This window comes from Mytilus californianus, unplaced genomic scaffold, assembly GCF_021869535.1.
Source record: "Mytilus californianus isolate M0D057914Y unplaced genomic scaffold, xbMytCali1.0.p SCAF_6, whole genome shotgun sequence".
Classification (NCBI taxonomy): Eukaryota; Metazoa; Mollusca; class Bivalvia; order Mytilida; family Mytilidae; genus Mytilus; species Mytilus californianus.
In genome coordinates this window covers 77,058,189-77,082,391 of record NW_026262712.1, presented here as the reverse complement: position 1 = coordinate 77,082,391, position 24,203 = coordinate 77,058,189, and the positions used below count along the sequence as shown (strand labels likewise).

General features: G+C 31.9%; 1 protein-coding gene across 4 annotated transcripts; it reads left to right on the top strand.

Moving 5' to 3' along the window:
- Window positions 1–261: 261 nt before the first annotated feature.
- LOC127704877 (MAP3K12-binding inhibitory protein 1-like) lies at window positions 262–22,737 on the top strand. 4 transcript variants are annotated; one of them, XM_052209112.1, is made up of 8 exons: window positions 262–347; window positions 11,311–11,498; window positions 12,854–12,947; window positions 14,945–15,016; window positions 15,430–15,570; window positions 16,829–16,929; window positions 19,991–20,053; window positions 22,433–22,737. In XM_052209112.1, exons 2-8 carry the CDS (start codon window positions 11,331–11,333, stop codon window positions 22,517–22,519), a joined length of 726 nt encoding a protein of 241 aa, XP_052065072.1. In that variant the 5' UTR covers window positions 262–347; window positions 11,311–11,330; the 3' UTR covers window positions 22,520–22,737. The 4 variants fall into 4 exon arrangements, with proteins under 4 accessions (XP_052065072.1, XP_052065073.1, XP_052065071.1 ...); XM_052209113.1 differs by lacking the exon at window positions 262–347 and adding an exon at window positions 8,648–9,064 and having other exon boundaries at window positions 11,314–11,498; XM_052209111.1 differs by lacking the exon at window positions 262–347 and adding an exon at window positions 8,649–8,988 and having other exon boundaries at window positions 11,314–11,498.
- Window positions 22,738–24,203: the final 1,466 nt, after the last annotated feature.

Genomic DNA, 24,203 nt, shown 5'->3' with positions numbered 1-24,203 from the left:
TTCTTTTGACAAAACAATTACTTTTTTCATAAGATGTATATTTATGCTTTTTGTAAGATATCATAAGTTGTTCTGCTACTGTTCTGGTCGTTTAAATACCCTCATTCCATTACTCTTTTCTATCTAATGTGATGCAAAATATAAATAAGACATCAAAATATGCATATCAAATTTGCCTAAACTGCATAGTTTACAAATTGGTAAAGAGATTTAAACTGAAATGTAAATGATAGTCCCCACTGATAATCGAGTTTCAGATATGTCTTGGTTTAAAACGAAGACGATATAATTAAAATGCTGGACTTGTTTGTAGGGATTTGGTGGATTGATATTTCAACAAACGATAAGTATTAAAATAGGTTCATGTAGTAATCGTCCTTACCATCACGTAGAATTGTTTTGTATTCATATGAAGGAAATGCATACAATGCCTTTTTAAAGACAAAAAGCATTTGTGATCTCGTCAAGTTATTTAGTTTAACGTTCAGATTAATTGATGATGTCCAATAAACTACTTTTCAATTTAATTAATGAGTACTCGCAATATGTATTCCAATACGGGGTATCCATCCATGACACAAAATTAGTACATGCACAGCAGAAAACACACAAAAAAGCAAAGAAACAGAGGTTTTATTGCTGCTAAGAATGCTACCTAAACTAGAAGGTATATTTCGTATCTAGATTTTTTTTCATTGAAACAGATGGACGTTGCTGATGAAGATAAATCTAGTAAAGAGCTTCGAGCGAATGAATTTATTAAGTGTTGTTTTCATTTTTACAGCACTTTGTCAATACCGCTGCTGGTGACTATCAGTCCCCTAGGGTATCCTCAGATCAGTAGTCCGTTCTTCGGTACTGACATGATTTATTAAATAACCTTTCTTAAATTGTCCGTTTATAAATTTATAAATGATTAAAAACTAAGGTTTCAACTCCCTCAGGTAAAGTTGACTGTATTTGGTTATTGTTTTATCACGGTCCTTTTTTGTCATATAATTCTTCAACTGTTTCGGTTCTTATACATTCTTGGCTTTCAAATATTCGCTTTGAGCGTTCCTGAACTCAGAAAAGCGCGTCGTACGCATGAAATTTATTAAGTGTTGTTTTCATTTATAATATATCTATGACACGTCTACTTCACGCCGCGATTTGATTTTTTTTTTTGTTGTCAAATTTTTTTGTTGTCAACCTCTTATTTCTCAGTAGTAACGTGCATTTTGTTCTGTCTTCACGGCTGTCAATCGGTATATCGAGAGAAAAGATCGTGAAAGAATACATAACGGTGGTCAAGCATTGCGATCGGATCGTGAAAGATCTGGTATCGGATCGTGAATGTAATTAATTAAAATTCTACTTCAAAATCTGTGAAAAATCTGTTGTATTTTCAAAACGCGGAACAAATCCGAAAAAAAAATTATGTCTGTCAAAATGATTCAACTTTTTCAATAATACTGTGCAATAAGATAAATAAAATATGCAGTACTTTATGAGAAAACACAAAAGGTGCAACACAAGTCTATGGGATTCATTAAAAAAAGAACAAGTTTTGTACCTATAATGACATTATTCCAAAATATAATGATATATTTGAAACTGAATCTTTTGTGTGACAGATAATACAGTAAAATATAATTTTTTTTCCCTTGAAACCGTTCATTTTGTTTTTAAAAACACTGAATTTTGTTGATTTTTCATTAAAGCTTGATCGTGAAAGATCGAGCAACGCATTATCTCGATCGTGAAAGACAATGCGTGACCAGACAGACGCAGGACGTTTGTGCTTTTTTACCTGTAACATTAAAGGACATTTGCGCTTTTAACTTTGTTACACCTGAACAAAATTGACAAGACATTCGTGCTTTTTACCTATAATAGTTGTATACCTGTAATCTATAGAAAATTTACCAAAATGTCATGGAAAGATGTTAAAGTTCGTCCGAACAAACGAGAAATTCAGAAAAAAAAAATTCGGGTAAACCAGACATATTATAAAGAATATAGTATACGTTTCTGGAGGCGCATTAGATTTTTCGCGCTTTTGGGGATTAATTTCTGTTTACGTTTGCGCGCAGCCTTTGCTTACATTTGCGAATATTTCAGAGTAAATAGCATTTTATTTCATTATTTCACCAAATGGCAATTTAATGAATAATTCAATTCAATTTGTAAAATTGCACCAAGACACACACATGGAGATTCGTTTGTCAGAAATAAATGGAGGGGGGGGGACGATGTATTTACTTTCCGCATAGACAGATCACTTAAGTCAGGAGATATTTCATAGAGATGCATCGTAGATATTCACTGGATTCCCATTTTGCTCCAAGTCTTTGGGCATCCAGCAGAATCCAAGCGTGTTACGTATATTTTTGAGCATGTTGCCACGTGTGAAATTAGTACTTTTAATCTTTAGATTTACTATTTTTCTGCATTTTTATCTGTATATTGTTCCAGGACTAAGTGAGTGTGCGTAATTAAATGGACTTTTTGTGCTCGAAAATATTAGTTAAATAAAAAGATAAGTATAATCTACCTTATTTACCTGAGTTTATCTCTAAAAGAATGCGCGCAAATGTAATCTAAAGCTGTGCGCAAACGTAATGATTTTTGCGTGCAAATGTAATGGTAATGAGCGCAAGTGTAAAGCACCGGTTTCTCGGTAAACGATAGAGAAAACGAAACTTTAACGGACGGAACAATTAAATTTTGACCGAAATTCTTCAATTAGCTTCCTTATTAGTGGATTAAAATTGGAAGCTGTATTCCTCTTGTGGTTATTCTGTTGCATGGATAGTCCGAGGAACTGTACCATCATAGTTTATCTAAGATTGTTTCAATTTTTGAAGAACGAAATTTTATTTTTACACCACCTGCTGTACCTGTTGAATTTTAGAAAGAGTTATGGTTGTAATAAAGAATTTACTCCCATCAACTCTCTTGGAGTGTTGATGTTTTCATCTGACACAAGCATGATGGGGAAAGGTTGATGCTTTTAGCTGTATATAAATGTATGAATGTTTTGTGTATTTTTTTTTATATTAAATGATTTTTCATGTTATGTTGAGAAAGCGAAAATGTCCTATTGAAAAAGCGCAAATGTCCATTAATTAGTGCAAATGTCCTATCAAAAAGCGCAAACGTCCCGCGATGGACCATACTTAATAATCAGAAAACAATATATCTTTTACCAATTGATATACCTGCAACTAATTGAAGCGTGTAATTATTTTAATGATATTAATGCTTTCATTTTTTTTTCACTTTTTTTTAACACTTTTCCTTCAAAGTTATTAAAATAACTAAAACGTGTCTAGATAAGTAGATCTCCAAGATAAAAGGACCTTCAGGAGCGTAAATTTTTGAAAAAGTAAAAGTATATATGTATCTGTAATGCTTAATGCATCCACCCTGGAAGTATATGCATGTGTACGTTTGTTTTTTTTTTTTTTTTTTTTTGTAAGGGATGTGTACTTCAGTTATAAGGAGTATCGTTCATGCGTACATCGTATGACAATATTGGCTAATTTATTGTTTATTTCATGGCTGCGCTGACATAAACTAAAAAGGTACCAAGATAACGTTATTTGTACTCGATTGTTCGATCAGTCTGTTCACAATAGCTATACGTCATTGTACATGCAATAAGTGGGGAAAATTACCAATCAACGTACCTCGCGATCGATTGTGCATGATGCCCAGCTTGAACTGTAATTTAGCCGATTAAGTTCTATTCTCAATCTTAAATTTGTATAAGAAATCAAAACTTATGAAGGACGGAAAATAGGACTGATATTGCTATAAGGCACCTAGTCGGTTTGGTATTATAAGATAATCAGATCCAATGGCATTGAACGATTATAGCTCTATTCACCAACAAAAGAGAACCGGAATGAGTCATGCAAATCCAATATTTGCTATACCAATTAAAAATATAAATTACCATATAATTGAATAATGAGTCGAACGTTTTCGTAACATCAGATCTTTCACGATCCTTTTCACGATCTTCAAAAAGCGGTACACGATCTTTCACGATCCAAAAAATCATTTATTTGTAAATATTCCCAATTTTTTGCCAAAATTCTGATTATGCTTACACAAAATAACTGTAAGAATCATTTGAATCATTAAAATGAAATGACATTTTTCAAAGAAAAGTTGTTAAGTCATTCGAATTATGAAAAAAATCTTGTTTATTTACATATTTAATGTCATTGAAATGTCGAGGAGCAATCTGCATTTTGTAGTTTTGTAAGAACGGTTTACTTTTAAACCTTGATTTTTCTGAGATACTGATCATTATGTTGAACCATTTTGACAGACAGTTTTATTTGTTTGTAAATTTGTCCGTATTATTCATTATATTAGATTAGTAATTGACCTTGCATTATTATGTCCTCTCGATAAGATTGAATTCACGATCCTATACCAGAGCTTTCACGATCCAATCGTAATACTTGACCACCTTTAGGTATTCTTTCACGATCTTTTTTCTCGATATACCGAATGACACCCGTGTAACGGAAATACTCCTATATCAGGGTTGTGAAGAAGAACGACTGAAATCAACATCACGTTTAAAAGGTCTACATCACGCGATTCCCTCGTGTTTTTCTTTGGTTTGTATACTAGTATTCAAAATTGGTTTTGACCATCGGTAAACTAATTTTGCCTTCTACCTATACACATTGTATAGATCGCCTTTTACCTATACACATTGTATAGATCGCCTTTTACCTATACACATTGTATAGATAGCCTTTTACCTATATACATTATATAGATATCAACACTACAGTAGGTTCCAATGTGTTCGTCAATGATCATTGGTTGTGTTCAAAGATATTAATTGCCTGAGCGAAATAATATAGATTGTACTATATTGTACAATGTATCTTCTGAAAAAAAGAACGAATTTACCTTAATGTTCTACATACCAATTGTGTACGCTGCATAAAATTAAATAAACAACACTCATAGCTAACAGTCTAGATAGAACTTTTTTTCCTATTAATATATTTAGGCGTTGTTCAGATTAAGCGTTACATCGATTTAATAGTTATATAGTACTAGAGTACATTTAAAAATAAACAGCCTAATCTTTTTTGTTTACAATGTTTTGTTACATATCAACTGAAAAGTTGATACAAAACATAAAATTGTACGAAATGTTGGATACTAATATCCACAAATATTTTTTCTAGAAATTGAGCTGGTCGAATCAGTGTTATCAGTTAGAGATTATTAGTTATCTTGGTGTAATCAGGGGTGTACAGAATTTTACACCGGTGTGGAAAATTCATACATCCTGAGGCGCAGAGCAACATTTTCGAAACTCTCGCATAACGGTTTTTGTCAGGACTGTCTTATGATAGTATTAGGTAAACATAGGTGGAGAAATTATACGTTTTATAACAAAAAGTGTTTATTGTAGTCTTATCTAAAGAACAATCACAATACCAATAGGACAATCACAATACCAATAGGACAACCACAATACCAATAGGTCAATCACAATACCAATAGGACAATCACAATACCAATAGGACAATCACAATACCAATAGGACAATCACAATTGTAAGTCAAAGCAGGACAAACAACACCATATTCGGAAGAAAAACCGGAAAAAACAAACAGAAGTTCTCGAAATGCAATACAAGGAACAAAAGATTAAGCAGCAAGTACCCCACCAAAAATCGGGAGTGAAATCATGTGCTCTGGAATGGTAAACAGGTTCTGTTCCGCTATTAGACATTTTCAATAACTCTCGACACCGACTAACGACATCTAATGTTTGTTAAAAAAAGGATAGTAATACAATTCAAACTTGTTAATCATAACTAGTTGTGGTAATTTTTAAATAGACGTTTTTATATCCAACTGGATTATCTTACCAGGTTTTTTTTATCAGAAAATTTAAATAACAAATCCACTTTACTCTTAGCTTACTGGTCGTAACCACGGTAACCACAATTTTTTTTCCCATAACATGTAAAAAGATTGTTTCAAAATACTAGTATTCCAAGGTAATGTGCTCCTCAAAATTTGAATCGTATTCACACAGTTCTTAAAGGGGACATAAAAATTAAAAACCTATTTTGTACGTCTGTTTGATTGTTTTTTGTTTGTTTTTGTGTTGTTTGTTTTATGGTTTTTTCGTTTGTTTGTTTATGTTTTCGCTAATTGTAAATTTTGCTTTTTGTTGGTTTTGTGTTTATGTTGTATATTTCATATACGTATATTCGTAAAATGTTAGATACAAGCCATAGTTTATCAATCGACACCTCTTATTTATTTGTCTTCTTTTTTCCTTATGTTGTTTTGTATTGTAATAGACATTTGTTTAGGTACACAATGAAAGTTTACTTGGCATAATGTTTTGACAAAAAGTACAAAATAGTTGATTTCATGATCTTATTTGAAATGGATTAATCGCTACAAAATGGAAGTTGATGAGCTAAGATGAAAAGTTCAAGAACCAGTTACAAAATATGAAAGTAAAATACGGGCGACGACAGAAGAAACATTACAAGTTTAGGTACAAACAGACAAAACAAATGGAAGCAAAACCAATTGCATAAACTCCAAACGAAGACAGACCAGACATGTTGAAAGAGTAAAGAAATACTGATATTATACAATTCCATAGTCATGTTAAAGCCAGGAACATGACACAGTAGTAAATGATAAAGCCAGGAACATGACACAGTAGTAAATGATAAAGCCAGGAACATGACACAGTAGTAAATGATAAAGCAAGGAACATGCCACAGCAGTAAATGTTAAACCCAGGAAAATGACACAGTAGTAAATTTTAAAGTCACGAACATGACATTGTTTCCAAATGGTAGCTTGAGTTTCCCTTGTTTGATTCAAATGAAACATATAAGGAAGGGACAAAATAAAGGATAGACTTTTGGGTCAACAGGTCAAAGATCAAGGTCACTGCTACTAGAAATAAAATTACTGTTTTATACACTCAATTTTTTTTTTCGTGATGGTATCCGTCATGAAATGTAACACATTTATTTAACCGGTGGAAAATTGGCAATTATCGTACATGTTGTTTTGTCTCTCCAAGTATACATGTATTTTGAACTCTTGAGAGTAACAGTGCCAAATTTTAACTTGTTTGGTATTGTTCAGTGAGTCTTACTTGTACTTCAAATGTATTTCCGATAAAAAGAATTTTCGGTGTATTTTTCAATTCATACATATCACCTACTAAAAGCAATTTTTTGGCATAACCACATTTTGAAAAATTTTTACTAAGGGACTGGTCATTTTCTTTCATTGGAGGGGGTGGGAGGAAACATTAGAATTTCTCTTATTTTTTTCAAGTCCCCACCTTGATGAAGGAAAATAAATTCAAGACCCCCACCTTCCAAAGACATGAAAATTTCAACCCCCCCAAAAGAAACACTTTCAATACTGTTATTCTTTATAACAAACATACATGCATACATGTATGACCGACCTGTACCAAGACAACCAGTGTACTAGAGGCTTCTGACTTGGGACAGGCACAGAAAGAATGTGGCAGGATTATCATGTGTGTGAGCACTCAACCCTTCCTTAACCTGGGACAGCGGTGTAACAGCTAGCACAACATAAGAACAAACTGTAAAAATCAGGTGCAGTTTTCAACTCAAAAGATCGGTAAGAGGCACAAAAACAATAGAAACAAAGCACCGAACAAAGAGTACTCGCAGTTACTGGAAGCTATTTCAAAACCCATTGCAATTAATAAATAAATCATGTTTTCTCAGACTAAAGTATCAACCAGTACACATCCAAAGGATTAAGTGTAAAAACGTCATAAACAGTCTGAGAAACGCATGACCTTGTGCAATGACAAAATATAAGTAAACAGTATCTACAGGATGTAGAATCATAAGTTATGATTACTGTACATATATAGCAACATATAGTACTGTTATAAAACAATATTTAAAGATTTAACTTCTGTGTTAAATTGATAATCTTAAGAATAATTGTCATCAAAGGAATAATTAGTTAACATGGAATATGTCTAAATTTTTATTAACAACATCACCGTAAAAATTAGGATAGGATATCCTTTTTGTATTAAAGGGATACAGCCAAACTTTCTAACCAAATTTTTATATCTATGAAATAATTTGGTAAAGGTTTTTATTAATTTGTGGTAATAAAATCCCTGCCTTTAAATTTACTAATTATACATAAATTATGTTCATTGAAATCTAAAATCAACCACAGACATGGGCATAGGAAGCAAGTTGTGAAATATGTTATTACACCGTCAGAAGGGACCAAAGGAATATGCCGGTTATGGTGCCATTGACATTTACCAATCAATTTCAGTACATTGTTCATATATATCCTGGTAAACTAACTTCAGATAAAAATACATTCCTGGAAGAAGATGTTGAAATTTAGGATTTGAATCTTAACAATTGAGTCGAGCGGAGCAAGACGAAAAAAAAATCATCTATTGTGCAAAAAAATATATTTGTTTATTGTATGGGGAAGAGTTGGGTGTGGGTCGCAAAAATTATTCGATGCCCCGCCCCTCTGTAGATTGAAAAATTGGACACCCCCTTTCCATTCCCTTAAATTTTCAAGCCCCCCCCCCTTATTTTATTCCTACTCCCTTCAGGTTACAAATGACCAGACCAGTCCCTAATCCGAAAATATTAGATTTCGCCTTTTAGCAAATTTATGGTAAAACTACATTTATTAAAGATTGATTTAATGTTTTAATGATAAACAGTATCAAGCAAAATAAATTCTGATTTGACTTGTAATTTTGGTATGACGAGGTTTAGGGAATAAAGACATCTATTGGTCCCGGGAAAATATCACGTTCGCACCATCCAACATTTTATGACCTAGAATATTGACTTCCGGTATAATATTTAGCACGTTAGGAAATGCTGAAAAATGTATTTTTACATTCTGTTTGATTATTTTCGAAGCTACAACGCCGCAGATCGATAAGGTAAATATATGCATTGAAAAAACTGGAATACTATCTATAAAAATATGGTCGAGTGAGTAAACGAGGTAGAATACAGGTAGGCATTTCAACTAAAATCTAAATTGTGTGTAAAGTTCAAAAAGGAATTCATGTAGCTGGGAATAGTATACAACCAATATAATTGAGGCAGGTGTTTCCTGTGAAAAAGGACGAAGTACGTATGAATATCAGAATAATTATTTAAATACTGATTTTTGCAAAAATAAAACTACAGTAAATTGTACTACAAAAGTACAAGGCTGTTAATTATTTTTACATTTTACAAATATGACCAAAAAAAACACAAAAAAACTGTATTAAAAATAAACCCGTAACTTTTGAGATACCCTACATCATTGGCTTCAACAAGGGCAAAACAATAAATAACCCTGTACAAAATAACGAATTCCAAGTATATTTTTAATTTCTGATGAAAAAGTAACGGAAATGCGGGTTTACGTTTCCAACGTTGGTCTTGTTGTTAGGGAATTTAGTTATGAAGTAATTTTCAATGTAAACAAATGTACGCTATCTTCAGGTAAAGTTCTTTCAATATTATAGTCTTTTGAGATATAATAATTTACCCCTTTAAACGACAAAGATAAACAGTTGGCTTACATGTACATGTATCATTTATTAATCTTTCTGTATCAGAAATCTGCCTAATTGACCAGGTGACTCGTTTCCCCACAGAATACATTTTGTTTGCTATAAAATCATATGCTGAATAAGCACTTACTACAGTAGTCTCATTCGAAACAATACTGAATTTATTTTCATTGTTTATTAACTGCCAAAATTTCTTTTGGTAATCAGATACATGTACAAAAAGTTTGTGGGAAACCAATTGATATCTTATAGATTACCTTAGCTTTATTTGGCAAACCTCTCAGACTTTTGGGTCCTCAATACTCTTCCACTTTGTACTTTATTTTGCTTTTTAAACTTTTTTGATTTAAGAGTCACTGATGAGTTTTTTGTCGACGAAATGCGCATCTGACGTACAAAATTGTAATCCTGATATCTATGATGAGTTTACTTTTTCAAAGCCCCGAGACAAATAATACTGGAAGAGAGAACCATACTAGAAAAGATTTCTGTGCAAATGCAGGAAGCTGAAAAAAAAAGATTTTGGATTCATTAGTATATTGATTTTTGCTTTTTACTGAATTTTCAACTGTAAATGAGGACTTTGTCCTCATATTACATGTATGTCTTAGGGAATTACATAATGGTCTATCTGCATTAAATCAAAAGTACAAAATGAGAGTGGTGAGTATTTAGGTCGTGTTGTGTTTTTTCTTTACTGATAATTTTAGCATAATAAAGACATTCCCTTTTTAATTTTTTATCAGTTACATGTTACCATTTCTTTAATTATATTTTCATCAGATTATGTTATTACTAGGGATGTCAACGAGTACTCGAGTATTCAGGTATCACTTGGTAGTACCTAGTATCGAATACCAAAACCATACTCGACTAATCGGTTTCCTGTTAGAATATTGCTGTCTTCTTTATATAAAATTGATCTTCTTGAGAACCTCTTTCGGAAAATTAAATAAACATCACTGGTAAATCATACTAGTAAATAAAATGCATTTTGTTTCGAATTCTTGTGCTAAATTGAAAATATGTGGCCTATACCTAGGCTAACACTTTAAACTAAACATGTCAGCCATTCCGTCACATCAGTACCATCAGAGCAAATATTTTCGTCTGCAAGACTGTGTTAGTTACAAAATTGAAAAACCGACTGTCCCCAATAATAGTTGACAAGAAAATGTTTCCAAATAAAATGAATTCTTTGCATCCTCTGGTGACCCTCAGTGAAAAGTTAAACTTCTGATCCTTACGCCTTTGTAAACATTAAATGTGTTTTCTTAACGATTACGAAATACTATTGTTTGATATTAAATAAGTGTTCATTAAATTATATTGATTAGATCATTGTTTTTTTTTACTTAATTAGTACTTGTAGGTAATGAGCTTTTAATTTTGGTGTGTAATTCCTTGTACCAGATACTTATAATGTAGATGGATTTTCGTCCGTTAAACAAAAAACCACAGAATGTAAAATACGTATTCATAAAACCAACGAGTACTCGATTAGTAATTGTTCACCGAGTTAACATCCCTAGTTATTACTGACATGCATGTTCGTTACTCTTCAGTTCCTTCTTCGAGCAGAATTTTCCTAGCATGGATAAATTAATGGCTTACTTCAAGTTCAGCTCTTGTATGTCATTTTAGCTTACTTTTTTTAGAACTAATGATGTGCAAAAAATGTAATATTATTTTAAGCAGTCAATGATGTAAACAGTATGCAAGCTGAAGAATTTGATTCAAGTGGAAAGAGACAAGAAGAAACATATAAAATTCAGCAACCTAACAAGACAGATGAATTACATCTAGAAGAAGCCAACAGAAATCAGCTTTCTAACAGAAATGATGAATCACATCTTATTCAAATCAAAGCTTCCAATGATGAGGTTGGTATTTAGTAGGAAGTCATTATTTGTAGTAAAAAGTAAAAAATAGGAGCAATTTTTATTATTGAGGGAGGACTTCTATCTTTTCATTGAAATGGGGTTTATATGTTGGCTCAGGCTTGCTAATCAATTTCCTTCAGTTCAAATGTTTTCTACCTTGTCATGAGTTTGCAAGATTTTTCCCCCTTTACAAAAGATACAAATTTATCTTTAATATGAATAAAGTGTGGTAGAAATATGAGATTGACACACAGAACATACTTTTATTGAGCATATATCTTTTCTAATACCAAAATTTATCTGGAAAAGTATTACAATTACACATTTTCAGGTGAAGGCAATTTTACTTCCTGTTTACCATATAAATGTTAATGCATGTCCATTTCTATGTAGTATGGTATTAAATACCAAGGAGCTGCCATTAGTACTTGGAAAGAAAAATGTGGCAGTTATGTGAGACTGACACACATGCTGACAGACAAAACCCATTTCATTTGTTACATTCAGATACATTTGGATACAACAGATACAGTTAAGTCTGTCTCATATCTTGACTTACATCTAGAAATTTACAATAAGGGTCAGTTGAAAACAAACTTTATGACAAAGAGATGCTTTCAGCTTCCCAATTGTGAACTTTCCATTTCTATGCAGTAACATTCCAGCAGCGCCTGCATATGAAGTATATATCGCTCAGTTGATACAACATTCCAGAGCTTGTATTTCCTATCATGATTTCCTTGATATAGGGTTGCTGCTCACAAGGAAGTTATAATACCAAGAAATCCAAGTGGTGAAGTTGAAATGATTCCTTCTTAGATTTTATGAATGCCATCACAAGTTGGTTGACTGCTATGGAATATCTGTTTCACAGATGACGACTGGCATGTTCCAATCCTGTCCTCTTTTCCCAGAATGTGACCTACCTAATTAGACTTATCACTGGGTTTATATTTACATGAGCAATAGGACAGGTGCCACATGTGTAGCAGGGTCTACATACCCTTCTGGAGCACCTGAGATTGCCCTTAGTTTTTGGTGTGGTTCATGTTGCTCAGTCTTTAGTTTTTCTCTGTTGTGTTTTGGTCTTTTTCTTTTTTTACCATGACTTTGTCAGCTTATTTCGACTTATGAGTTTGAATGTCCCTTTGGTATCTTGTGCCTCTCTTTTACATGTATCTGTGTCTGCCACCAATTCAGATGTATGTTTGATGTGAATTATTTTATAGATGAATAGAAATTTCCTGGTTCTAAAGAAGATTATTAAACCTATTCCTGTTAAAAGAGTTTCACTGCAATTTTAACAAAATCATAAGCTGTAAAGATAGCATGCTATTATTATTTTATTTTTAAAGATAGACAGAAGAATAGCTGCTTTTATTGAACAGAAAAGACAAGAAGTAGATGAGTACAATAGGAAAGAGTTCTGTTCTGTTTTCACAGATGAGGGTATGTAGTGTTTCCTGCAGCTTTCAAAAAAGAAAGAGTGGCGGTTGTATATTGGTATGACGGCGTCGTTGTCGTTGTCCCAAGACACATTGGTTTTTGCACTCTAACTTTAGTTTAAGTGAATGGATCTCTATGAAATTTTACCATAAGGTTCAATACCACAAAAGGAAGGTTGGGATTGATTTTGGGGGTTATGGTATCATTAGTTAAGGAATTAGGGGCCAAAAATAAGCATTTTTGTAACTTCCAGACAATAACTTGTGTGTTAGTGTATGGATCTCTCTGACATTGTACCACAAGGTTCCATATCACAAAGGAAATGCTGGGATTGATTTTGGGGGTAATTGCCTCAAAATTTAAGGAATTAAGGGCCAAAAATAAGCATTTTTCTAGTTTCCAGACAATAACTTGTGTTCAAGTGTATGGATCTCTCTGAAATTGTACTGCAAGGTACCATACCACAAAGGGAAGGCTGGGATTGATTTTGGGGATAATTGCCTCAAAATTTTAGGAATTAGGGGCCAAAAAGGGGCAAAAAACAAACATTTTTCTAGTTTCCAGACAATAACTTGTGTGTAAGTGTATGGATCTTTATGAAATTGTATTACAAGGTTTCATATCAAAAAGGGAAAGCTTGGTTTGAGTTTGGGGGTAATTGCCCTACACGTTTTGGAATTTGGGGCCAAAAAGGGGCCTAAAAACAAGCATTTTTCTAGTTTCCAGACAATAACTTGTGTTCAAGTGTATGGATCTCTCTGAAATTGTACTGCAAGGTACCATACCACAAAGTGAAGGCTGGGATTGAGTTTGGGGGTGATGAATTTTAAGGGGGTTCAAAAAATTTGGGGGAGGGATTTTTTTTCCTTTTTTATTTTCTTCAAAATTTTCCATTTTAAATTGGTTATTTCTGATTTATATATTAAAGCAAATAATAATGATATGGTTTGAATAGGTAAATTAAAATTTTTTAAGTTCCTAGACCACATTCATTCTGTGTCAGAAACCTATGCTGTGTCAAATATTTAATCACAATCCAAATTCAATGCTGTATCAAGCTTGAATGTTGTGTCCATACTTGCCCCAACTGTTCTGGGTTCGACCTCTGCGGTCGTATCAAGCTGGCCCAGCGGAGCATTTTATTTTATTCAGAGAACACGTGAAGCATGAATGGCAACACTTTAAGGGTTTCTTTAGCGCTTAAGACTACACTTTTAGAGTACCTTAAACTTCTACAAATAAGGGCAGGGCCTCATGGAAATAGGGCAAGGGGCCTCACCCCCTGAAAAACTCTGAGATAAATGAAAAAATTAATCAGGAAACTTTCAGAGCTGGTTTATCATTTAACAAAAGATCAATTCTCAATGGCTTAAATTTTTGCATGATTAATTAATACTCTCAACAAAACTTTCCAGAACTATATGCAGTATTTTGAATTGTAGGCTATCCACCTTTTATTTTTCTTACCATAAATTATTTGATATTGACTAGGATATCCAGTCATTTTTTTGACATACACAGTAAAACTTTTGAACTCGGATAAAAACAGACAACTGAGAAAATATCAAATACATAGATTGGTGCTGAGATTTTACATGGTACAATAAACTGGAACTCATGTTATACTATAATAGTACAGAAATCAAGTGTCTATAGACTACAGTGATGCAAATACATTTTACTACAACACTAAATGACCTAAAAAAAATGGCCATGAAAAATTAACACTTTTATAATAAGTGCATTTTCATTCCAATTATTGTTGACCTTGTTAGCACGTGCTACAATATTGAAGCAGATAAAATATATTACATTGTTTTGCCATAGAGAACAGAGAGTGGAATAGTTGTTTGGGTCTCTCTCTTATCTTTATCTTTTTTGTGCCTTAGCTATTAAAAGCATAATTTCATCTAAATATTATAGATAAATACAACCTAGGTTTGTGTTTTACAAGGGGAATAAATCATCCTATTAACAAATTTGTATCCAATTATATTTAGACCCTGATGACAGTTGTGCCAGGGTAAATGCTGTATTTTTATCTAGACCTGGCGGAAAGAGCCACATTAAAGGTGAGAAATATTTTTTTTGTATGTTTTTCTATCACAGTTTTTCAATATTATAAGGGATACAAGGGTACATACAGTTTTTTGAAAACCAATGCAATCACTTCTTGGTAGAATAAAGTTGAAAAACATCTGTTAATTTTGAGTTATTTCCCTTTGTATAATATGATGACATGAAATCTGAGTGGATACATAATATTATGTTTTTATTGACTTGTATATATTTCATTGGAATGTGTCATTGTAAAATAATGCCATATTATCAACTGTTGTGCCAGTTGTTTAATCACATTAAATATATACATGTATATTATTATATATAATTTACAAAAGAAATATGAAACTTAAACTAAAAATCTTGATAAATCTCATATTTTGAATAATTAATCATTGATTTTATTGAAATATTTCTATTTAAGTTTCTAAAGTAGTAAATCTCTATGGTCCACAGACACAGATCACCAGTCCATTGAAAATTAAGGAAGAGAAACCAGATGATGTTCTTCCAGGAGTTGAAGAGAGGCTTCGTAACATAGAGGAACATCTTAAGATCAAAACAGGTACATGTATTAATATAATATGAGGCAGGTGTTACCTGTGAAAGGGGACGAAGTCCATATAAATTATTTTTTTAATTAAAGCATATTTTAACTCCAGAATCTGTTAAAAAGGAAATGGAAATACTGAAACGTTTCCGATGTTGGTCCTGTTGTTAGGGATTTTAGTTGTGACGTCATTTTCAATGTAAACACAGAAACGCTATGATTTCATTAGTATGTTGATTTTTATATTGATTTGCTTACTGTTATAAGGCACGTCCCCATAATATTTTACTCAAATCCCGAGAAAAACGATACAGGAAAAGATTTCTGCGCAAATGCAGGAAAATAAAAAAAGTTAGAAAAAAAAAGTTAATGATTTTGAGTTCATTAGTAGATTGATTTATTATTTTTTTTTTATTGATTTTTCTACTGTAATTGGGGACTTTATATTATTTATTGTTGGTTGTTTTATTTCCAGTAACCCAAATTACAGAACTTTAATGAGCAAAGATTAATTTTTTATGTAATTTTCATTTTTAAATGTAATTGCAGTTATAAATATCATTATGAAAAATGACAAATATTGCTTCTACCACTACATCCCGTGAGATATGCTAGTTCTCTACTTGACACAGTTAAAAAAACATTTCTAAACATTCAAACATTTAACGACCTTGACTGGCTATAAAGCACGGTCGGCCCTGGCTTGCGCTTTTCTGTTTCTTTAATGATTTTTAGACAATATGTAGGCAAACTTTTTCTTCCCTTTTCAATGATTTGTAAAAAGAAGTTTTTTTCAATGTGAAGTCATCAAACATGCTGCCTTTTTTGGTGATGTGACAGTTGTGACTATCAAATTTCAGAGGATAGCAAGAAATTTAATGGCAAAATTGAATTTTGACCAGTGAAGAACTGAGATCAAACAAACCACTTGTTGATTATAAAATAATAATCAAAGGTTGATTATAAAATAATAATCAACCAGTGAGGGGAAATATAAATCAGTTACAAATTAGAGAAATATATATAAGTAATTTTAGGTCAATTGTTTTTTTGCATTGTGAATACAATGGTTATGTAAAATTTATAATTATTCAAACAACCGGTATTCAAAATCTGATGAATTTCTGAAATTTTTATAGTTTTCATTGGTGTACAATAACTTTGTACTTATATATTTGCTTGAAATGGTAATTTATTTATTGAAAAACAATACCAAAATTTGTGATTTTTTTTCAGGTTGAAATGTGTTTATTTTATGTTTTACTTTTTGCAGGTCCAAAGATCAATAAAACCAATGTATATAGTAGACTGAAACAACTGGAGAACAGAATTTTATACCTGGAAGGAATCTCTCCAGAATACTTTGATCGCAGTGTAAGTATTATATGATATACTGTGGATTCATTTATTTTTGTGGGTACCAATTTTCGTGGATTGAAGAAAATTTTGATTTCGTTCTTTTGCCAAAGTTTGAATACAATCATATAAAAAATTTATACTTCCTTGAACCTTTAAAATTTTGTGGTTCATCGACACCCTTAAATTCCAAATAAAAAAAAATTCATAGTAAATTCATAGTTAGTGTATTTGATTTACCACTGATTAACATTGATGAAACATACATTTGTTTGATAATGAGATTATACTTTTAATCAAAGAAGGAATGACATGTGGATGTACATATAAGTATAGTTATAAAAGGGAAACATTAGACAAATTTAAAGTGTTTTAGGCAACTTATACAAACCTGTATATAAAGGTCACCCTAGAGACCAGAGAAAACTGACTGTATAAGAGAGGTGACCTTTGAATTGAGGTTCAAAATACATAGGTATTAAGAAGAGGGGAACCTGACAAGACAGGCTTTTGCTTAATAAAATATGACCTATATAAAAATAAGGAGATGGGGTATGATTGCAATTGAGACATCAACCAGAGCTCAAATGACGAAGATATAAGCAATTATAGGTTTCCGTACAGCCTTCAACAATGAGAAAAACCTTTACCATATAGTTAGCTTTAAAAGCCTTGATATGAAAAAGTGAAACAATTCAAACAGTAGGTTTGACTTTATTTAAAAAGTTGTCCTCAAAAAGTAAATTTTGCAAAGTGGATGTATACAAACTATAATTAGAAAAATTATAGGCCTTTGACCTACAATATTACCTGTAAATAATAGCTGAGGGCGGTTTTTCATGCCTTGATATACTGTACCTTTCATTTTTGTCGAGCCTGTGACTTTTGTCGCAAAAGCGAGACATAGCTATCCTACATTCTGTCGGCGGCGGCGGCGGCCACAAATATTCACCCTGTGGTTAAAGTTTTTAAAATTTAATAACTTTCTTAAACTATTCTGCATTTCAACCAAACTTGGACAGAAGCTTGTTTATGATCATAAGATAGTATTTATTCATAAAAAAAGGGTGATTTTCCAGTTTTCAGACAATAACTAAAAAATGCTTTCAGCAGTTCAAATGAAACTTTGGTGAATTGTTTATATCTGTTGATGTAAGCTCCCTTTAGAATTTTATAAATTTTAGATTTTATATTTCTGAGTTATGGGGTTTTATTCATTAAAAAAGGGGGGATTTTCCAGTTTTTGGACAATAACTCAAAAATGTTTTCAGCAGTTCTCATGAAATTTTGGTGAATTATTTATAGCTATTGATGTAATCTCCCTATTGATTTTCATAAATTTCAAATATGAAATTGAGAAGAAATTGAACTTTATATAGTCTGACAACAGATTTACTAAGTATTGTGCAACAGCATAGTGTATTGCACAACAGCAAGAAATCTTTAATTGAATATAAATTCAATTCATATAACCAATTTAAGTTCTTTGACTACATTTATTCAGAAACCTATAATATGTCAAATATTTAATTTCAATCAAAATTCAGACCTGTATCAAGCTTGAATATTGTGTCCATTTTTGCCCCAACTGATCAGAGTTGGACCTCTGCGGGCGTATCCAGCTGTGCTCAGCGAAGCAGTTTATTCTGTATTTTACTCATAAATGAACTTAGTTTTTCTGCCAGTTAACATAACATTCACTCTGTGGTTAAAGTTTTTGAAATTTTAATAACTTTCTTTAACTATCCTAGATTTGTACCAAACTTGAACAGAAGATAGTTTATAATCATAAGATAGGATCCAGAAGAAAATTTTGTAAAAAAAAATCCTGTTTATCTGTATTTTACTCATATATGGACTTAGTTTTTCTGCCAGTTAACATAACATTCACTCTGTGATTAAAGTTTTTTAAATTTTAATAACTTTCTTAAACTATCCTGGATTTGTACCACACTTGGACAGAAGCTTGTTTGTGATCATAACATAGTATTCAAAAGTAAATTTTGTTAAATAAAAAATCCTGTTTTATCCGTATTTCACTTATAAATGGACTTAGTTTTTCTGCCAGTTAACATTACATTCACTCTGTGGTTAAAGCTTTCAAAATTTTAATAACTTTCTTAAACTATCCTGGATTTGTACCACACTTGGACAGAAGCTTCTTTATGATCAAAAGCTAGTATCTAGAAGGAAATTTTGTAAAAATTTATTTCCTGTTTTTCCGTATATTACTTATAGATGGACTTAGTTTTATGCCAGTTAAGATTACGTACAGTCTGCAGTTAAAGTTTTTAAGACATTTATAGATTCATAAACCTTCTTGGATTTTTACCAAACTTGAACAGAACTTCTTACAATCAAAAGATAGTATCTAGAGGAAAATTTTTTAATAATTTTTTCCCCATTTTTGTTGAGCCTGCGACTAACAGCAAAAGTAGGCGAGACACTGGGTTCCGCAGAACCCTTACGATTTTTTTAAATGATCAAATTAGAGTTTAATATACATAGGACTATTTAAATTGTCAACTTAATTAAGCTCTAATTTGATCATTAAAAAAATGAAAGGTACAGTTTATCAAGGCATGAAAAAAGGCCCTCAGCTATTATTTACAGGAAATATTGTAGGTCAAAGGCCTATAATTTTTCTAATTATAGTTGGTCAACCTAAAAAAACTAAAGTTTGGGCAAAAATGTAAAATTGTTGTGTTATGGAAATGTAGAGCAGCAGACGAATTTTATGTAATATTTATAAAGGCCATGTTCTTTTGGGGCATAAACGAATTGACAGAAAATGCATAAAATAGGCATGATTTTAACAAATGCCCTCTGAAATAAATTTGAATACTGTGTATTCATTTATTTTCGTGGGTACCAATATTCGTGGATTGAGGAAAACTTGTATTTTCATGGATATTTGATTTTGTGGTTTTGCCAATGTTTGCATACAATCTCATAGAAAACTTTTAATTCATCATGTTCATTTAACATTCAAATTCGTGGTTTGCCTGTAACCATGAAAATTGGTATCCAACAAATAATAATGAATTCACAGTAACACAATAAATTGATATATTTGCAGGTTCCTCCACAAAAACAAAGAAAGGTAGATAGATTTGTGAAACAGGAAACCAGTGTTGATCAGGTAATTCTAGAATCTATTTGTTCTGTTTTAATGAAAACTTATTTTAGTTTTTCTACCCACTTTCAAAGAAGTCAGATATAATGATCCTCACATCCATTTGTCAATCTATTCATTTGTCTGTCACATGCTTGGTGTACAAATAAAGGTATCACTTGACCCAATTTTTAAAAAATAATCATATATATCATGGATATGAATCATAGGCAGGTTTTCAGTTTTGAAATATGAACTCTACTGTCTAAGAGTTGTTTATTCATAAATTGATGTGATGAAGTAATTATTCCATTTAAAACATATAGTGTAAAGTAGGTCATTTTCAGGGGGGCATAGGCGGATCCAGGGGGGGGGGGACCCTCCCCTTTTGAGGGAAAAATTTGGTTGATTATATAGGGAATCACTGAAGCATGACTGGAGCAGGGCCCCAACAAGAAAAGTTCTGGATCCACCACTGGGGGAATTATTTTTTGCTATTTTAACATTTGATCAGGTAAGTTTGATCTTTGAGGGAGTTTATAATAAGGAGAAAAGGGTAAAAATAAAACCTTGGGAACAGATTTGATCCTAGAAATGTGAATTTTGTGAAAATAAACCACTTTAAAGTAGTAAAATTTAACATTTATGTATCCATTAACATGAATCAGTTTTGATAGAGACAACTTTGTGCTCTTGATCCTCGAACATGAATCTGAAGTTGCTCCATTGACACTAATGATGTGGTAATTCCAATAAATAACTGATAATTTATAAATATAAGATGTCTGATGTATTTGTATGCACCAAGGAGAAGGTACCATTTGGTTCTTATTTGGCCCTGTAAATTGGCAGAAAATAAAACAATTAGATGATATAATTATTGGTTACATTTTTAACCTGCAAAATGAAGGCCTTTATGAAAATGGAAATATTAGGTAAGTCTTGATAATGCAATTTGATTGTGACGTCAAAGTGGCAATTTATCCAATTTTAGAAAAAAAGGCCAATTTCATGAACATTGTTGCTAAATTAGTATTGAGCACAAGCGTCACCTAAAATGATTTTAAGTTGAACTACAATGTCCTAACATGAATAAAAAGTGATTATGGGTATATGTAAATGAGACAGAAACCGAATAACACAATAAACTGTTGACACAGAAATATAAAGCACCTGTGGTAACAATATAGGACTATCTTTTAGACTTGGCAAAATGAAAGTATGGACATCCAATAAATAATATATAAGTGTCAAGGTCAATAGACCATAACTTAATTATTATTAAGACACAAAAACAAATAGTCCCCTTGGAAATTAAATGTGCCGATGCTAATACATCTGCATACCAAATATTATTGACTCACCATTAGTTGTTATTCCTTAAACTGACCAAATCAAAAAAATTTAACAGGCTGGACTAGTCACTCAAATGTGTGTTTTAATAATCCGTTTGGGATAGAAAAGCCCAAATATAAATTTCAATGCAAAAAATCTTAATTTTTTATTTTAGCAACAACAAAAAAAGTGCATTTTTTGGCACATTAAATTCATATTCCTTTTCCATTAACTGCATCACTTGAGATTAGGAAGCAGATTGGACAAAATACTTAAAGACAGCTAACGTGACGGTACCCAAATTGAACCTATTTTGACAGTTTTTTCACCTAAGTTTATTTAAGATCCAGACAAAAGTTTCCATTCTGTGTTCATCTTGTAGATGTATCCTTAATTACTATATAGTTTCACACATTTTATTTTGAATCCATACTGAATCATAGAAAAATGGGTTTGAACAGACTTCCAAATGACCCAAGATCCTGTAATGAGGAGTACCTAAATTGCATCCATGCTTAAATTCAAATCAAATAACTGATGTTATGTTTTATTTTTCCACATTTTTAGAACAATAGTACATCCTTATTATTCATTTTGTAGAAATAGATGCTTCAGGCATATTTTAATTGCTCATTTTTCAAAGTTGAATTTTTGTGGACGTTGCCCGCGATGTTTCTGTTCTAAGGACACTTTATCTGTTGATATATAATGTGACCGTTTTGTGCATATTTATTTATATTTTGCTATGTTGAAAGACGTGAATAATGGCAAATTATAAAAATACAAATTATTTAGTCTCTAAAAAAACTTGCAAGATTTACACTGCTATTTTTTGGCAAAATGGGATCAATTTGGGTACTGTGATGTTAGAGGTCAATATACAAGTCTTTGACAATAGACAGGTTGTCTTTTATAGTTGAATTCTTCATGGGTATAAACAAAGGTGTGAGACACACACGTTTTCTCTATTTTAAATATAATTTACAGTTACAGTACTGTTGTATAATTATAGTAGTGTTACACCCATCATTAATCTGGGGTAGTAATTATATGGTTATATTTTTATTACAGGAATTAAGTTTAGATGATATTGATGCCAAGATGTCTACCTTGAAAGAAAAATTAAAAAGAAAGTTTGTCAGTGGAAACCAAACTTGAGTCTGTAGAACACTGTAGATTTAATCCTGAAACATATACATTCTATTGCAATCCTTGATTTTAGTGATTATAACACTATTACCTTGTGAAGCCAGAGCCAGAAGCGAGTTCAGCATTTATTGACAGGAAATCAATTCTTAACACTATATATCATTCCTTGATGCATGAATTTGATTAAATTGTCAATTCTTTAATAGAAATAAAAGTTGTGTTATAAACATATGACTTCACAATCCAAAACAACAAAGAATTTGAAAATAAGGTATGATTGCATCTTATTGCATGATTGATTGATTTATCGTTGGTGTCAAACGCCACTTTCCGCAAAATTGTCTGTTTTGATGTGTCCAGTTTATATTGGTGGAAGAAGCTGGAGTGCCCATAGAGAACAACCTACCTTCGGCAGAAAACTGGCAATCCTAGTCAATTTAGATTCAAGTTGAGCAATTCTCTAAAGAACATGCAGTTTCTAATTGTACAAGTTACTGTATATTTTCCATCAAGTCCAGTCCTGCCATAGATGTTTCAACATTTTCATACATTTTCTGTGGGTGGGTTATAAAATCAAGTCATACTTGTTCGATAATTAACAACAGTGGTCATTACATTACATAACAGCAAGTTTCCATGATTTTGAAAATGAATAAAAAATGTATGATTAATGCCAATAAAACAGCATCCTTAAGCATGTTAAGACACTAAAAGTATTTTCTCGAAATGCACACATCCAATGCAAAACAAAGACACTTGATCTATCTACATTCAATTAACATTTGTACAACACTCTACAAAGATTCATCCTGACAATACATGTTTCAAGGTGATAAAAGAAATGGAATTTGGAGTAAATTGTGATACCTTAATTAAAACAGGTAAACTTTTGAAAAAAAAGTTCTTTAAACCATCATTGTTTTAACTGATACACTGTGATAATGACCATTAAATCCCAACTGGAAATAATTGCTACAAAAAGGAGCAATATTAAGGCCTATGGAGGTTCTCTAGATAAAAGTTAATTTAAAAATATAAATAGCCTTTGTATCTTTGCCCGTCAAAAATGTCACTTTCCCAATCCAATCATCTCTCAAGTTTCAGCATTTCTTGATACATTTAATTGAAAATAAAAATTTGTCTAATAAGTACAAGATTGCTACGCCATAGTACAATACTCCAACAAATGATCAAAGTCCCACAACTCCACTAAATATGAACGGATCAAAGAAGATTATGATCAACAACACATGATGGCAACTAATCATACCAAATGAGAGCTGTCGTCACAATATCCAAAAAATAGTCAAAGTCCCATAGATACAGTACAAATGGTGTATCGTATGGTAAACTACACATGTTGACAAACAATACTATGTAAAGAGCTCTTAAAGAAGTTGCCTTCACAATGTGTTGTTACAATACTCCAACAGACAACAAATGGTCAAAGCTCCTCAACTCCCCTAAACATGTAAATATGGTGGAATCAAAATCATGGTACAATATTGTCAAATCTTACCAAGTATGAGAGCTTTCTGATAACAGACTCCAAGGAGTTGTTTTAACAAGATGTCTTTGTTACAATACTAACAAACTAGAGGCTCTAAAGAACCTTTGTCACTCACCTAGGTATATGTGCATCTTCAACAATGGACTCTCAAACATTGTGGACTAGAACAGAATTCATGACAAA